The sequence below is a fragment of the Euprymna scolopes genome, chromosome 34 (genome assembly GCF_053919585.1).
Source record: "Euprymna scolopes isolate OS-2025 chromosome 34, ASM5391958v1, whole genome shotgun sequence".
Classification (NCBI taxonomy): Eukaryota; Metazoa; Mollusca; class Cephalopoda; order Sepiida; family Sepiolidae; genus Euprymna; species Euprymna scolopes.
In genome coordinates, this window is record NC_136515.1 from 3,670,720 (window position 1) to 3,689,752 (window position 19,033).

The 19,033-nt window shown below is 31.5% G+C and overlaps 1 protein-coding gene across 2 annotated transcripts in view; it reads right to left on the reverse strand.

The window, feature by feature from the left end:
- The window catches only part of LOC145259090 (tyrosine-protein kinase Tec-like), a 208,792-nt gene that overhangs the window by 64,703 nt on the left and 125,056 nt on the right, over positions 1-19,033 (reverse strand). For both annotated transcript variants that reach the window (XM_080116734.1, XM_080116735.1), the window contains exons 5-6: positions 16,181-16,318; positions 7,977-8,122 (exon numbers count right to left, since the gene is read on the reverse strand). In XM_080116734.1, the coding sequence (XP_079972860.1) occupies positions 7,977-8,122; positions 16,181-16,318 (284 nt within the window). The remainder of the gene's footprint in view (positions 1-7,976; positions 8,123-16,180; positions 16,319-19,033) is intronic.

Here is a 19,033-nt window from a genome sequence, read left to right on the forward strand (position 1 = left end):
CTTTCAGTGCCTGAGGGAGTGGCACTCGTCTGACAAGACGTTACACTCATCATCATATATATAAATATATATATATATATATATACTCACACACACACACACTAGTAGGCAGCCCAGCATTGCCCAATCATAAGATACATATAAATATTATATTTTTATTTATGCAGATTTCTCATTATTATAGAACCAATTCTCTATCGATCATTATCTCTATATAAATAAAATGAACTCATTTTTTCCCATCTGATTTTGACCTTAATAGGATTAAAAATCAAGATATTTCATGCAAATATAATATGCACAAACGGCAGAACAATATCTGAGGTGTGTTATAGGCTTATTATTTCTCAAATTCCTCGATAATCTTAGATTTCTATAATTTTTCTGCTGAGAAGTCACGGCCAAAATCGGTTAAGATCAATGGAAGTGGTAAAATATTTTCTCTCTAATAAATTCCTCCTCCCCCTGCCACCACTTAACACCATTTGGGGATCGTTCACAAGGAACAGTTGAGAAGAGAACACCGGTTTGGCTTCGTAGTTCTTTCATGTGAAGTTATTTAAAATCACTAAACTAAGCTGCAGTGCTCTGTGGCGTAGTGGTTAGCGTGCTGGACAATTCACATTATATTTTCACGTTCGCGCCGACCTACCGTAGTCGTTTTTTTTTTTTCCTAAACAACTGGAATGGACTTTTCTTGGTGGCCGAACTGTTAACGTTACAGATGTTTTTTGTTTTATTTTTTTTTCACACTTTATTTTCCTACTTTTACTCATGACTCCGGGTTTGATCCTTCCTACTTACCTACCATAACATTTTTTAACCCCCCCCCCCGTCCCGGAAACAAACACTCGGGCAACGCCGGGTACCCCCGCTAGTCTAATATATATTAACGATTTCAAAAGTTATAAAAAGAATATGACTAGGAAACCATCATCAGAATCGAAACCAAAACGTTTAACGTTTTAGCTTTAGCTGTTATTTATCTCTCCAGTGTCGTTACCGTCTAAGCTACAACTAGATAAATATGAAAGGTTAAAAATTAAGCAAATTTGAGCTATGAATGTTCAATTTTGCTCATGCGCAAAAGTAACAGCAGATGTAATGTTTTATTTGAATTACCCTGCCAAGATCAACTGTTTTGTTTTCAATTTTGAACTTTTAGCAGCAATTTTTGCTGACTAAAAACCAAATCTAAAGTGTGCTACAAATCCATATATATCAAAATTCAACGCTGTAGACTAAATATTTAGAGAGGAGTTTGGTAGAAACTTTTCGCACACATACCGATGAGGTCACTTTTATATATCTATAATATAAATCTCACCGGTCTGTTTAAATGTATGTCTGCTTAAAACTTTCTACAGAGGCGACGAATTTTCACAAAATCGGTATCATTTTGAAGCTCGACCATTCAGACAACAAATATCAAAAAAGTAACAGCAGGTGTAATGTTTTATTCGAATTACCCTGCCAAGCTCAACTAAATATTCAGAGAGGAGTTTATTGGATTGTGTAGTGGACTTTCGGTCAGCATTCAAGTTGTGGATAACTTGACCAAGACTAAAGTTACCTCTCATGAAAGAGGAGAACTATTTATGGCACAATGGGAGATTCCATTGTACACACATGGGCCAGTCTATTCTTTGGATTGTGATTGGCTGAATCACCTGATTGGATATGCTTGTACATAAATACAAGCCCTCAGTCCAGCTCAATCTGGTGTCTGTCTTGTGCATAAGCTGGACCCTTGGTAAGTGTTGCTGCTATTATTATTATTATTATTATTATTATTATTATTATTATTATTATTATTGTTGTTGTTGTGTGTTATTGACTACTACAGTTCTTTTGATTATTCTACAGAGTTTGGTAGAGACTTTTCGTACACGCACGATCACTTATACATACATGAACTTATCTTGAACATTTTTTAAATTTTATACTTTTGAACTTATTTTGAACATTTTTTTTATATTATATTCTTTTTATTTTTGAACTTATTTTTAACATTTTTTAAATTTTATATTTTTGAACTTATTTTGAACATTTTTTTATTTTATATATTTTTTATTTTTGAACTTATTTTGTATATTTTTTTATTTTATATATTTTTTATTTTTGAACTTATTTTGAACATTTTTTTTTAATTTATGTTTTTTTTATTTTTGAACTTATTTTGAACATTTTTTAAAATTATTTTAGAAAGTGAAATAAAACATGAGATCTTAACGTGATGCTATGATGTAATAGGAAGTGAAAAGCACTTAAATTTATCGATGTCAAAAAGTTGACTTGCAGAAACAAACGTTGGCTGGAGGCCAGTTTAGCTTCCCGCCATTTCATTTCCCCATGATATTGAGGAAAACCACTTCCTGCAAAAAGGGATTGTCCAAATGAATAGCAATTGTCTGATATGAGGAGTTCCCCCTAGACTGATCAAAGCTGATTGCTTTCTGGATGTCATGAAAGTCCGAGAAGATGCCTTCACTTTTGATTCCATTTCGCTTTTATACGAAAAAGTCGAAAAAACATGCGAGAGGAAGGAATCGCGCGAATTTTATAAAAGTCGATGTAAAAAAAATCTTTGCAAAGGCAAAGAAATGAAATCACGCACTTAAGTTTGATTGTAAGCCAGTTAAGCGTTCAGCTTTTCGCCATATTTGTTCCCCACCATCGTGGGGGGAAAACCAGCCCCCCCCCAAGAGGGGTTAAAGCTCTGGCAATGTTAATGAACAGCAATTGTCTGATATGACGGGTATTGCCTCACAGTGATCAAAGCTAATTGCCTTCAAGACGTGCTGACGACAAAGGCCAGCGAATCATTTTTATTTCGATTCAGTTTCGCTTTTATACGAAAAAGCCGAACAAACACACAAGAGGAAGGAATAGCGTGAATTTTATAAAAGTCGATCAAAATAAATCTGGATATGACGTCCCTTCACAAATCGTAGATATTAAGATCTAGGGAGTACATATAAAGTTCTAAAGAAATCGTCCCCCCCCATATATATATAGACTAGCGAGGGGTACCTGGCATTGCCCGGGTGTTTGGAGGTGTGTGTGTGGGGGGGGGGGGGTTAAAAAAAAAGTAAGTATTATAAGTAGATTACGAAGAGACAGAAAGTGAACCGCATTCTAAATTAGCGATCAAAAAGTTGACATGCAGAAAGTGAAAGTTAAACGTATGACTCACGCAGACGAAGAAATTAAATCACGCACTTAAGTTTGGCTGTAAGCCAGTTAAGCATTCATCTTTCCACCATATTTGTTTCCAGCCCCCATCCCAAGGGGGGCAGCTCTGGCAGTCTTAATGAACAGCAATTGTCTGATATGAAGCTAATTGCCTTCAAGACGTGCTGACGACAAAGGCCAGTGAATCATTTTTATTTTGATTCAGTTTCGCTTTTATACGAAAAAGCCGAACAAACACACAAGAGGAAGGAATAGCATGAATTTTATAAAAGTCGATCAAAATAAATCTGGATATGACGTCCCTTCGCAAATCGTAGATATTAAGATCTAGGGAGTACACATAAAGTTCTAAAGAAATAGTAACCACCCGAGAACCCCGGCGGAAAAAGCCTTTGCTGGACATACAAAAATGTGTGCGGCCATTTATATATATATCTTCTCTTCTATCTATTTATCTTCTATTCTTCTTCTATCTTCTATCTATTCTATTCTATCTATCTATCTTCTATCTATCTATCTATCTATATAAATAAATGAACTCATTTTTTCCTGTGTGAGTTTGACCTTAATAGGATTAAAAATCATGACATTACATGCAAATGTAATGTGCACAAACTGCAGCACAGGATCTGAGGTGTGCTATAGGCCTATTAAGCTTACACTTCCTCGATAACCGTACATTCCTATACTTTTCCCGGTGAGAGTTCACTGCCAAAATCGGTTAGATTCAATGGAAGTTGCAACATCTTTTCTCTCTATTAGATTCCTCCTTTTCCCGCTCCCCATTTACACCTCATCGGATGCGTTCACAAGGAACAGTACAAAGAAACACTGGTTTGGAATCGTACAAGGTTATTGATGCCGTTTTTTATTTGTTTTTTTTTATTTTCTTTCCCTGATTTATGCTTTCTGTTTTTACCCTAAATAAAATAAAAATAAAAAAATATAAAAAAGAAAACGCGATTATTATTATTATTATTGTTTTCTTTTTGATTTTTTTTTTTAGTTCACTTGCATTACACTTAAATTAAAATTAAAACAAAAAAATTCATTTAGAATCCGTTCACTGCGAAATTGATATTTGACCTAATTCACTTTTTAGTTAATTCATCACGTTTTTTTTTCTTTTTTTTTTTTTGGCGCTTTCACCTCAATGATTCGAGTTCGACCCCCCCCCAACTTTTTGAGGATTTTTCAAACACCGCTGAACCGTTCGTATTGCATCACGTTCATTTTTTTTAATTGTTTTTTTTTTTTTTCCAGGATTTTTTTTTGATAGTTTTAACATTGTTTGTTTTTATAATATTTTAACAGGGTTATTACTCCGCTTTGTTTTCATTTTACCCCCCCCCCTCAACCACACACGCATCTAAAAATCCGGGCAACGCCGGGTACCCACCGCTAATATAGATATAAAATAAGAATTACAGTTAAGTTTACCAAAATGATTCAAGCTGGCAAAACTAAAGTAAATTATAAATATTGAAGAATTAATATTTATAAAGTAATCTCAACCAGATGTAAAAGCTCGATAAAACCAAACAGGAGATAGAGCTTATAATAAGAGCAAGTAGTTAATAAAACATGTTAAAAAAAGTGTTTTTTAACATGTTTTATTAACTACTTGTTCTTATATATATAGAGAGAGATTTCCTTATCCTTATTTACGTTTTCTATCTCTCTTTCTTTCTCCATTTTTCCATCTGTCTTCCCTATCTTTTCCTTTCTTCTATTTTTTATTGGCTCTTCTTTAGTGATCCTCATTACTTCATAGTGGCCCATATTTAAATTTCTTTTTTAAATATTACCTACATATATATATTTTTTTTAAATATTACCTACATATATATATTTTTTTTAAATATTACCTACATATATATATATTTTTTAAATATTACCTACATATATATTTTTTATATATTACCTACATATATATTTTTTTTATATATTACCTACATATATATTTTTTTTAAATATTACCTACATATATTTTTTATATATTACCTACATATATTTTTTTTTATATATTACCTACATATATATTTTTTTAAATATTACCTACATATATATTTTTTTTAAATATTACCTACATATATATTTTTTTTAAATATTACCTACATATATATTCTTAAAAATATTACCTACATATATATTCTTTAAAATATTACCTAAATATATATTTTTTTAATATTACCTACATATATATTTTTTAATATTACCTACATATATATTTTTTAATATTACCTACATATATATTTTTTAATATTACCTACATATATATTTTTTATATATTACCTACATATATTTTTTTTATATATTACCTACATATATATTCTTAAAAATATTACCTACATATATATTCTTTAAAATATTACCTAAATATATATTTTTTTAATATTACCTACATATATATTTTTTAATATTACCTACATATATATTTTTTATATATTACCTACATATATTTTTTTTTATATATTACCTACATATATATTTTTTTAAATATTACCTACATATATATATTTTTTTAAATATTACCTACATATATATTTTTTAAATATTACCTACATATATATATTTTTTAAATATTACCTACATATATTTTTTTATATATTACCTACATATATTTTTTATATATTACCTACATATATATTTTTTTACATATCACCTACATATATATTTTTTAAAATATTATCTACATATATATATTTTTTTAAATATTACCTACATATATATATTTTTTAAATATTACCTACATATATATATTTTTTAAATATTACCTATATATATTTTTTAAATATTACATACATATATTTTTTTAAATATTACATACATATATTTTTTAAAATATTACATACATATATTTCTTAAAAAATATTACATACATATATATATATTTTTAAATATTACATACATATATATATTTTTTAAATATTACTATATATATATATTTTTTAAATATTACCTACATATATATATATTTTAAATATTACCTACATATATATATTTTTTTAAATATTACTTACACATATATTTTTTTAAATATTACCTACATATATATTTTTTTTTAAATATTACCTACATATATTTTTTTAAAAATATTACCTACATATATTTTTTTTAAAATATTACCTACAAATATATATTTTTTTAATATTACCTACATATATTTTTTTAATATTACCTACATATATATTTTTTAATATTACCTACATATATATTTTTTTAAATATTACCTACATATATATATTTTTTTAATATTACCTACATATATTTTTTTAATATTACCTACATATATATTTTTTTTTAAATGTTACCTACATATATAATTTTTTTTAAATATTACCTAAATATATATTTTTTTTAAATATTACCTACATATATATATATTTTAAATATTACCTACATATATACTAACCTTCCGATTTATCCATATACATTTTAATTATGTTTTTACCATATTATCCTGTTTCTTCATTCTTATTTCTTATCTAAATGCGATTAAGCCAGTTTTTTCTATATTTGTATTTTCAATAATTCTGGCCCTTTTCCTCTTCTGAGGAGAAGCATTTAGCTTCGAAATGGCATGGCCTAAAGAGTTTTTTTTCTTAATGTTCCCTTTTACTTTTTCTTATTGTACTGATGATATAATAAAGTTATATATATAACTTTTATTCCTCATCTTTCATTTAATATTGCTCCTCTTAATAGTGTTGAGCTTTTTTATCTTGTTAAATATTTACTCTTTGATAACATATACATATATATAATTAAGTTCAAATGTATTGAACTAAAGAACACTATTTTTCGAAGTGCTCAATACTTAAGTAGAGCTTTTATGTGCAATATGTTTATATAATGACGTTCATATGATATATATATCGATTAATCTATTATATCTATAAAAGTGAAATCATCTGTGTGTGTGTGTGTCTGTCTGTGTACATTTCCCTGCCAAATTACTCAGTCAATTTTTAGTCTACAGACTCGAGATTTGACATAAGGGTATTGAGATTTTTAAGTGATTTTCAGCCTGAAATTTGGATGTCATGGGGTCAAAGTTCAACGATTTGACCTTTGAAAACTCTAAAAAACTTCTCTACCAATTTTGGGTCTAAACACTTGAAATTTTAGATGTAGATTACTGGGATATGGATCAAACTTTTTAATTTGATCTGAGCCCAAAGACAATAAATGTTAAGGGGTCAAAATTGGGGTCAAAGTTTTTAAAAATTTGACCTCTGCGGTGTCTAAAAAATTACTCAGCCAATTTCTTGTCTAAACATTTGAAATTTTACATAAAGTGTATTCAGACATAGGGCAAGCTTTTTAATCGATTTTTGGCCGAAAATTTGGCTGCCAAGGGGTCAAAGTTCAAAAGATTTTACCTTTGCGGTCTCTAGCAAACTATTCACCCAATTTAGGTCTAAACATTTCAAATTTTACATAAAGGGTATTCAGAAATGCAGCAAGTTTTTTTTATCAGTTTTTGGGCGAAAATTTGGCTGCCAAGAGGTCAAAGTTGAAAGAGTTGACCTTTGCAGACTCTACCAAACTCCTCTGTCAATTTTGGGTCTAAACACTTGAAATTTTAGATGTAGGTTATCTAAACAAGAGTCAAACTGTTTAATATATATATATATATATATATATATATATATATATACACACACACACATGAAGTTATGAACAGTACATAGGGCCCGAACAGAGCCGGGCTAAACTGCTAATTGCTAATAAATTGAGAAATTAAGCTAATCGTTGATAATCTCTCTTAATCTCACCTTAAAAAGCTGCAAATCTCCTTCGGCCATTGGTTTGAAATTATAAATAGCAATGTACGTCTTTTCAAAGTTTTCAGCAGATGTCAGACTTGGAGTGTAACCAAGATGACTAGAGCTGCTGTGCTTTCCAATGGATGGCAAATCATCTAAAAAGATAATTTTTGTAAAATAATTAGTTAAAATTAATTAAAAAATTTTTTTGATAATTAGTTAAAATAAATTTTTAAAATTTGTTTTAATAATTAGCTAAAAAAAAAAAAATAGCTAAAAAAGTTTTAAAAATTAATAAAAAAATTAGTAAAGAAAAAAAATTAAGTAAAAATCACAAAAGAAAAGCAACAAAATAGGCGGAAGGAAAAAAATAAAAAATAAATAATTTTAATTGTGAAAAATCAACGAAAAATTTAATTTTACCCAAAACAGGCTAGTTATGAAAGTTCAAGTTCATCCAGTTATTTTTATTTCATGGAGTGCCACTTGGACTTAGGATTAGTAGGTCAAAGTATTATTGTCTTTGTAAGAAATAATCGATGAAAATAGTGAAATTGAAATATACTATAAAGCAAACATAATAATGCTGTATCCAAGTTGAATTCCTGAAAAAAAAAATTAGCTAAAAAAAAAAAACTTAGCTAAAAAAAAGCTTAAAAAAAAAAACTTAGCTAAAAAAAAAGCTTAAAAAAAAAAACTTAGCTAAAAAAAAAGCTTACAAAAAAAAACTTACCTAAAAAAAAAAACAGCTAAAAAATAATTAGCTAAAAAAAAAACTAACTAAAAAATAGCTAAAAAATAGCTAAAAAATTTTTTAAATTTTCTTTGATTTTCATAAATATGATTTTTATGAAAATCAAAGAAAATTTAATTTCATTCAAGATAAGCTAAAAAATAATTAGCTAAAAAAAAAAAAAAAATAACTTAAAAAATAGCTAAAAAATAGCTTAAAAATAGCTACAAAAGTTAAAAATCAATTTTATGAAAACCAAAGAAAATTTAATTTCATTCAAGATACACTAGTTATGACAGTTCAAGTTCATCCAATTGTTTTATTTAATGGGGTGCCACACGGACTTAGGGTTAGTAGGAGGTCAAAGGAGAGTATTATTTGCTTTTAAAGAAATAATCGATAAAAATAGCGAAATTAGAATATACTATAAAACCAACATAATAATGCTGTATCAAAAATAGAATTGCCAAAAAAATTGTCATTAACACAACAGATAATTTGCATGGTGGACTTCAGAATTATGAAACAAATTAATATTAAAAAAAAAAAAAAAAATTATGAAACAAATCAATATTTAAAAAAAAAAAAGAAAAAATTATGAAACAAATTAATATTTAAAAAAAAAAAATTATGAAACAAATTAATATTAAAAAAAAAATTATGAAACAAATTAAAATTTAAAAAAAAAAAAAAGAAAAATCTGCAAAAATTCAAACAAATTAATATTAAAAAAAAAGAAAAATCTGCAAAAATTCAAACAAATTAATATTTAAAAAAAAAAAAAGAAAAATCTGCAAAAATTCAAACAAATTAATATTAAAAAAAAAAAAGAAAAATCTGCAAAAATTCAAACAAATTAATATTAAAAAAAAAGAAAAATCTGCAAAAATTCAAACAAATTAATATTAAAAAAAAGAAAAATCTGCAAAAATTCAAACAAATTAATATTAAAAAAAAAAAAAAAGAAAAATCTGCAAAAATTCAAACAAATTAATATTAAAAAAAAAAGAAAAATCTGCAAAAATTCAAACAAATTAATATTAAAAAAAAAAGAAAAATCTGCAAAAATTCAAACAAATTAATATTAAAAAAAAAAAGAAAAATCTGCAAAAATTCAAACAAATTAATATTTAAAAAAAAAAAAAAGAAAAATCTGCAAAAATTCAAACAAATTAATATTAAAAAAAAAGAAAAATCTGCAAAAATTCAAACAAATTAATATTTAAAAAAAAAGAAGAAAAATCTGCAAAAATTCAAACAAATTAATATTAAAAAAAAAAAAGAAAAATCTGCAAAAATTCAAACAAATTAATATTTAAAAAAAAAAAAGAAAAATCTGCAAAAATTCAAACAAATTAATCTGGTGGATTACTTGAATGAGCTGCTGCTGATATTTTCTTCTAAAAAATAATGCATCCTACTCACGGTGCGAACGAGCCCAGTTTTGCTAAAACTCACACTATGAAACTACCAGTAGGAACAACTTTTATGAGGAAAGAAAATAATGGGATCACTGGTTTTACTGAATAATAGTTAACAAGAAAATTGGGTACTTGTATAGTTTTAGTCAAAACATTAAAAAATGAAAACATCGAACAAAGGTTATATTGTACGTATGTGTTATGGAATGAAGTTCTCTGAAAAAAAAATTCACTTAATTTCATCAAGTAGTTTTTATTTTACAGCGAAAAAACAATTTATGATACCGAGCAAAAGGTTCAATTTTTAGGAAGAAAAGCTAGTATTAAAGATGGGGTGGGAGTGTCGGCGCTTTACATGGAGTTATCTCCCCGTGTCGTTTCTAAAATTCAAACAAAAATTTAAAACAAATCCAAGATGTCTGCCTTCAACACGCTCTCATAAAAACGTGTTTTTCCGCTGTAAAAAAAAAAAAACTACTTGATCAAATAAAGTGAAATTTTTTTCTGGAGATCTTCATGTCAAAACGGATACGTACAATATAACTTTTTTTTCGATATTTTCATTTTTTAATGTCTTGATTAAACTGCACAAGTACCAAACATTGTAAAGCTAACCATTTGCTGTAGACATTGATGTCAGTAAGTATGTAACAGTTATCTCCCTTACATGAAAATTGACATCCAAACTAACCTATCTCTGGCTGGGTTTGTATTTATCCGTCTTTTTGTAACAGAGCGCGAACACACGTATGGCAGTGACAGTAGCAGTAGGCAACGCATGCAAATACCGTGTGAGGTGGCGTCACGGCAAGGAAAAAAAATGAAAAAGTTTATAAAAAGAGAAAAACATGGACCCTTGGGGTGAAAGAGGACAGAGATAGAGAGGTTACATAGGTAGACCCAGAGCGATCAGAAAAGACGCTTGCTAAAACATAATCGGACAGGAGTGGAGTACCAAGTGTTCGATCTGCTACAACCTAGTTAAGCATATTGGAGTGCGAGAAGACTTTTGAACAAGAGACAAGGCGTTATTTTGGAAATATCTGTTAATAAATATCAATTGTTTCAACTGAAAAAAAAAAAAAAAAAAGGAGTCTAGTTTTTTTCTTGTTTTGGTTTCCTTGCGATTGTCTGCACATACGTGTGAACATGTAACAACTGTTACATTTCTTTCAAATCCATCCTAATTTTTTTTTTTTTTTTCCATGGAGTTCACCACTTATCAAGGCCCAATGGCCACTCGGGGATAAGGGTTATTGTGTGTACAGTACTCAATGGGATAGTGTAGCAATAGTATTGGAGAATTGATAAGGTGTCATTACTTGGGAGGGGCGGTTCATCAGGAATTTGTTTGTGTTGGACTTGAAGACATCCAGGTTGAAGTCGGGAGGGAAACAGGCAAGCGGAACAGAGTTCCACGGGCGTGCAGTTCTAAGAAAGAAGCTTTCTTCGTTGAATCTACGTTTTGATTTAGGCACAGATAAGGAGTGGGGAAAATTATTGACGGTGGTTTCAGCTAGTCAGGTGTTTTTTGAAAAAGATTGGCGAGGGGGGACCAGAGAATGGAGCTCAGACGAGCACTTGCCATGGAAATAACGATAGAACAAAGACAGGCTCGCTACGTCTCTTCTGTGGGAGAGAGGTTGCAGGGAAGAGAAAAGAGCATCCCCCACTAAGCCATGAAGTCTATTTTGTACTTTGTCAAGGCAGGATAGGCTGTTTTTAGCAGCTCCTGTCCAGATATGGCAGCAGTACTCCATCTTTGGACGTACTTGGCTTTTATATAGATAGAGAATTGCATCAGTAGTGAGATATCTTCTGGAGATTAATTAATTCATCTCATGTTTTCCTCAGTCTTACCCTACCAACTGATCTTGCTATATCAACTGTTTCTTCTGGATTTTTTTACATAGGAGTCACCACTTATCAAGGCCCAGGGGCCACTCGAAGATAAGGGTTAAAGAGTGTACAGTAGTCAATTGGACAATATAGTAATCGTTAGTAATGGAAATTTGGTAAATTGGATTACTTAAGGGGACGGCTCATCAAGAACTTGTTTATATTGGACTTGAAGACGACCAAATTGTAGTCATCTACCAACTCAAGCATCCTCAACCATCGTGAAAAAAAAAAAAAAAAAAATCTTCTGTTCTGCACACATCTTCCACTATAAACAATTAACAAAAAAAAGGAAAAAAAGAGAAAAAAAAAGAAAAAAAAGAAAAAGAAAAAAAAGAAAAAGAAAAAAAAGAAAAAAAAAGAAAAAGAAAATGAGAAAGAAAATGAGAAATTGAAAATAAAGTAAAAATTATAAAATTGTTATTTTGATTTTTCTGACTGTTTTTATCAACTGTGCCTCAAACAGATACCACAATACTTAGTTCACTGTACAATATGTATCATGACAAAGGTCCATACAAAATTTCAGATAGGTCAGCCCAGTAGTTTCTAAGAAAGAAAGAATTTTTTTCATTTCTTACTTCTTTATCTTCACTCAACAGCATGTTTAGCGATCGATCTTGTACGACCGAGATGATTTTATTTAATTTTTGTTTCTCTCGCCGGATGCAATTCCTTGGGGCACCGAGCGCAGGTTATTTGCTCGCTAAGCATTACCATGCAACGAAGAACAAAGAAAATGGCGACTAAAATAGGTCAGTTTGTTTAATGGGACGTCACACTGACTAACAAAGACACCATTAACATGTTAATCATTTGACAAAAGGAGAATGAAAAGAAAAAAGTCAAATCGTAAAAAAAGTCGAATCGCGCTAATCAAGAATTCCATATGTGATCTGCAAGTGAGGCTGACAAGAAACAACGTATCGACTTGTTAATCATCTTACGAAAAAACAAAAAGATAAAGACGCCGCATAAAAGCTATTGATTTTTATTTTTCCTATTTACTTGTCTCCCCACGAGGACAGAGTTAGACTCAAGGTCGGATTTTTATGTGGGGAAAATCCAGCTCTCCAAAAATGGGCACTATGGATAGGAACAAAAATAAAAATTTCCTCAGCTATGAAGGATTTCTCGTCCACTAACCAATGACAGAAATGGTGAAGTGCAGCATCAAAACAGTTACTACACTGTGGTCTTGATCCGAAGGTCAATTGTTGCAATTAAGATGAATTACATTCTTCGTATTATTTGGATTCTTAGGACTATTGTTTTCATCTTGAGTGTTATTTTTACAACGTTTCGGTCGATGTAATCTCAGACCTTCTTCAGGTGTATCTTGTCAAGCTCTGGAATCTTTCTGTCGAACTTGGGAATCCGTATAGTAGCAGGGCTCTACATTGCGAGTGAAACAGTCTCATTTGCGAGTGATTTTTCAAAGTGGCGACTAGAATTAATGAAGCGCTTATCTTTTAGCAATTGTATTTATTTTCACTACTGAGTGAAAAATATCTTTTCAACTTTTTTTTAATAAAACGAACAAAATTAAATCATTTAAACAATAGTTTAATAGATCAATATACTCTTTTTTTTTTTAACGAAGGATGTTTAAAAAAAAACATCTGAAAAATTAGAATGTTTATAGCTTCAAGTATCAACATAAAATTTGTTGTATATTTAGAATTACGCTTATTAAAAAAAAAAAACAGAAGAATATTTATGATGTACATACTCGTCACAGAACAAAGATGTCATATTCTAAAAATCATGTGGGTTTGGCTAGTAACTTTTTTATTTGGACGGTCCTGGATATGACCTTAAACTATATCCGATGGTGAGGCCCCAACCTACAGGCCTTAGAGAGTGTGGAGCCACCCTTTAATTGCCATTGCTCCCAGGTCCACTCTGACCCGGAGTGGTAGTACCTGTTAGGGTCCCAACTATGGGTTAAATAGAATACGACTTAAAAAACAAATATACTATATTAAAAAATCGTTCTTCAAAATCACCAGATTCGGCATTAAATAACCTGAAAGGGTTGATATGCCGTAAAACAAAACAACCAACCAACCAACTTTTATATTTGGCTAGTAAACGAAAATATTTAGTTGTCAAAGGTCAACTAAAGATAAGTTTGTCCGTAGAGCCCTGAGTAGACAAAGTACTTGGTAAAATTCAGTTATAAAGTTACACTCTTCTGGAGGTTGAAGGTTCAAACAAAGATAGCGACTAAACTAGGTCACTTTGTTTAATGGGACGTCGCACTGAGTAACAAAGACACCATTAACATATTAATCATTTCACAGAAGGAGAATGAAAAGAAAAAAGGCAAATTATTAAATAGTTGACTCTCGCTAATCAAGAATTCTATACGTGATCTGTAAGCGAAGCTGACAAAAGATAATGTATCGACTTGTTAATCATCCAATGCAAAAACAAAAGAAGGAAATATAAAAGCTATTGATTATTAATGTTGCCACTAATCAGAGAAATTAAAAGTAAAAAAAAAATGACTTTGGTGCCATCAGCTAGAATCGAAACCAAGACATTTAGCTCTCCAGAGCACTCGCAGTACCTGCCATTACTAAATGGTCACCCATTTTAGTAATGACCAGTATCTACGTTGCTTGTGACCACTGCGAAACAACCAGAAAGTTCCATCAATCCAGTGGATGTGTTGTGGGGATTTGTTATTTAATTATTTGCTTTAAAAAGAAAACTAATAAAAACAATCAAATTATTTGGATTCTTTGGACTACTGTTCTCATCTTGAGTGTTCCTATTCACAATGCCCACCCCCCACCCCCCACCCCCGGGACAGATTTAGACATCAGGGTCGTTTTTTTAATGTGGAGAAAAGGAACAAAAATTAAAATTGTCTCGGTCACGAAGGATTTCTCCTCCACTGACAGAGAACAAGAAATTGAAGTGCAGCATCTGAAGAACAGATACTACACTTTGATCTTGTCCCGAACTCACCTTGAGTGTTATGTTGCTTCATGAGGGAAGAGAGAACGCAAAAAAAAAAAAAAAAAAAAAAAAAAAAAAAAAAGAAACACAAGTATGTATATATATATATTTATGTTATACATGGCAGCACGGTCCCGAACAAGTTAGTCCACGCAATCCCGAACACCTCCGACGATTCGGCATGACACAATCCCAAACAATACTATCAATTCGACTCGAAACGACACAATCCCGAACAACACTGTTGATCAACATGACATGATCCCAAACAAAACTGTCAAATTAACATGCCACGACATGATTACGAATGCAAGAACACAGAGCAATCTTTTTCAACTGCCCCCAAATGACTTATTGGCTTGTTTTATATAGCTTTAAGTAAAACTCAATCGTCGCTGTGGGTAGGATGGATGTAGCTCATTGGTAGACTTTTGATTTGAAATCAAAAGTCTACCAAGTTCGCTTTTCGCCGCAGGTAGGCCTGACATACACTGACACACAATTCTCGTGCACTTCCGTGCATGTTCGTCACAATGTTTTGGCTGATGTAATAGCCGACCTTCTCGAAGTATATCTTGACAAACTCTGGAATCTTTCTGTAGAACTCGGGAATCCGTATAATAGATAAAGTACTTGGTAAAATTCAGTTGTAAAGTTACACTCTTCTGGAGGTTGGAAGTTCAATCCTTAAAGTTCAATCAAAATACAATTGCAAATTACTTAGGACATCTACCGAGTTATGGCTGACAGAACGAGAGCACAATGACAGCTAAGTGGATTAAATAAAAAATTAATTTTAAAATTCCATGCAGATTCTGGAATTCAACAGAAAGATTTCCCTAGTTCAACAAGATACACCTGGAGAAGGTCGGAGGTTACATTAACCGAAACGTTGTAAAAATGTACCTATTTACTATGCCTCCCCACGGGACAGAGTTAGACACCAGGGTCGTTTTTTTAACGTGGAGAAAAGGTACAAAAATAAAAATTGTCTCAGTCGTGAAGGATTTCTCCTCCACCGAAAGAGAACAAGAAATAGAAGTGCAGCATCTGAAGAACAGATACTACACTTTGATCTTGACACCAAAAGGCCAAGAATTGTAAAAATGTAATTCAAGATGAAAAGAACGGTCCAAAGAATTCAAATAATATGAATAGCCAATCCTAAAAAATTCGGAAACTGAACTTACCGTGTCTTTCAATAAAAGACAATTCACACCCAGGTGCCTTTCGATCTATCTGGTCGCAGCATGTATACTTGTCTAAGCTCTTTGTCCATACTCCTGGATGATATTTTTGGAAAAATGAGGAGTGCTTGTCTTTACATGCTGTTAAAAAAAACACAACAAAAAAAAATAAATTTTGTTAGAAAATCGAAATCAATTTTTACATGCTGTTAAAGAAATAAAAAAATAAATAAAATAAAATTGCAAACACAAAACAAAATAAAATAAAATTCTAAGAAAATTTAAATCAATTTGCAGTATTTTCTCATCTTGGGTGCTATTAAGACAATGTTTTTTTTTCCTTACAAGGAAATCGCCATTTATCAAGGTCTGAAGGCCACTCGAGGATAAGGATTAATAAATATAAGGTGGTAATTTAGTAATCGTTAATGGTGTAAATTGGATAGAATTTGGATTATTTAAGAGGACAGCTCAACAAGAACTTGTTTTCATTGGACTTGAAGGCTACCATATTGTATTAAACTGGGAAGCAGGCCAATGGAACAGTGTTCCACAAGCGAGCAGTTTTGGGAAAGAAGCTTTGTTCATGGAATCTGCGTTTAGATTTAGGCCCAGATAGAAAGTGGGGGAAATTGTGGATAGTGGTTTCAACTAGTCGAGTGTTTTTTGTGAAAGTTTAGCAAGGGGGAACTATAGATTGGAGCTCAGACGAGCACTTGCCATGAAAATAACGGGAGCAGAGAGAGACAGGCTCACAGTATCTCTTCTGTGTGAAAGAGGATGCAGAAAAGAGAAAAAGCCAGTTTCGAACTTTATCAAGGCAAGATGGGGTGTTTTGGATACTGTTAATCTCCATCCTTTTGCAGTGAACGTTCGATTGCCTCCGATACTCAGGTCGCTATTAATGTGATCAGGAAATTAGGTAGATGTATAACAGAACTGATGCAAACGTTGAATTGCTCATTGACGCCAGAAGATAATGGGTGGCCAAGCCAGTCAAAATGCTGAAAACTTATGTTATATCTGTGGGGAAACATGGACAAAATCTGGGACAATAAAGAGAGTCATACCTGGTTATGCAAATTAATCATTTTGTTGAACAATCGATAACATTTTAACAAGCCGAGCATAGAGGGTCCCCTCTCCAAAAGCGCAAAATTTACTTTCATCATGACTAATGTTTGTGCAAAAGTTTAAAAAAAAAAAAATAAATAAATAATAAAGAGTTATCCTGGAAAGTCCGTTCTGGCAAAAATTTACATTTACCATGACTAATGTTTGAAAATTTTTTTAAAAATCCAAAGCATGGTTATTGAGAAAAGTTCATACCAATGTGAATTGCTAGGTGTAATCCCTCCTTTGTCGTAAGACCAATAAACAAAAACAACAATAAATTATTCTTGATTAATGTTTTGATAAGCTTCTGGGATTGACCTTCACTCCTGATCTGAGAAAAGAGTCGCCAACCTAATCCCGAACTGTCATCTAAGCTTCAGCCTCTGTCCCATCGACGAAATGTAGCATCCCTCTACCTGTTCTATAAGTACTTTAACGGTGAATGCTCCAACGAACTGCAAGCACTCGTACCCTCTCGACGTAAATACCCCTGACAAACCCGACAAGCAGCTAAATCCCACCCCTTCACAGTAGAGATCCCTAGATGTAAGAGAGCCTTCTACTCTAGTAGTTTTTTCCCCAGAACCGCTAGACTTTGGAATTCCCTTCTGGGCTCCTGCTTCCTCAACTGTACTGACATGCAGAAGTTCAAGTGTAACGTGAACTGACATCTTGCTGCCCAACTCCCCACATAGTATCTCTGTAGATTATGTCCCCGATAGCAGCCTCCTACTTCAAAGTGGCAATGTGCCTTGTTTGGGGTGAAAATGTAATAATAATTTTAAAAAATGGAGCAGATACATCAAATCCGTTGCGAAGACCGTTGGGAAAATGGTTGAATCATTTTACCGCTACAATAGGATATCTCACTGCCAATGCAATCCTCTATCTGTATAAGAGCTAAGTTTGTCATAAGATGGTGTACTGCTGCCACATTTGGGGAGGAGCTGCTAAGAGCATCCTCTCCTGCCTCGACAGGGTACAAAACCGACTTTGGCATCTGGTGAGTCATGTGCTTTTCTCTTCATAAAAAAAAAAAATGTTTCACGTTGCTTTATCGTTATTTTCATGGCAGGTGCTCGACTGAGCTTCACTCTATGGTTCCTCTGGGTAAGTCTTTCGCGGCAAAACACTTGACTAGCTACAATAACTACCAGCAATTTCCCTTAATCTATCTGTGGCTGAATCTAAGCAAAAATTGCATGAACAGAATCTTTTTTTTGTCTGTGGGACACGATACCACACAGCTGCTTCCCAGCTAACTATGACATGGTCGTTTTCAGGTCCAACACGAATAGGTTCTTGAAGAGCCGTCTTCTAAATAAAAAAAGGATCAAATTTCCACTATGATACCCATTAACTCTTATCCTTGAGTAGCTTCCTGGCCTCGATAAATTAGGCTGGGAGGGGGGGATCAGTTTTAAATTTCATGTAAAGTGATCATCACTTTCTAGGCCAGCAGTTTTTAACCATATAGTGTTTTAAGGATATATAACCCCAACTTTTTTTTTTTTTTTTACATGGGGGTCACCACTTATCAAAGCCCGGAGGCCACTCAGGGATAAGGGTTATTGCGTGTACAGTAATCAATGAGATAGTATTGTAGTAATCATTAGTATTGGAGATTTAATAGAGTGTCTTACTTAAGGGGGCGGTTTGTCAGGAGTTTGCTTATGTTGGACTTTTAGATGTTTAGAGGATTAAATTGTGTGTATGTGTGTGTGTCTTGGGAAAGGGACA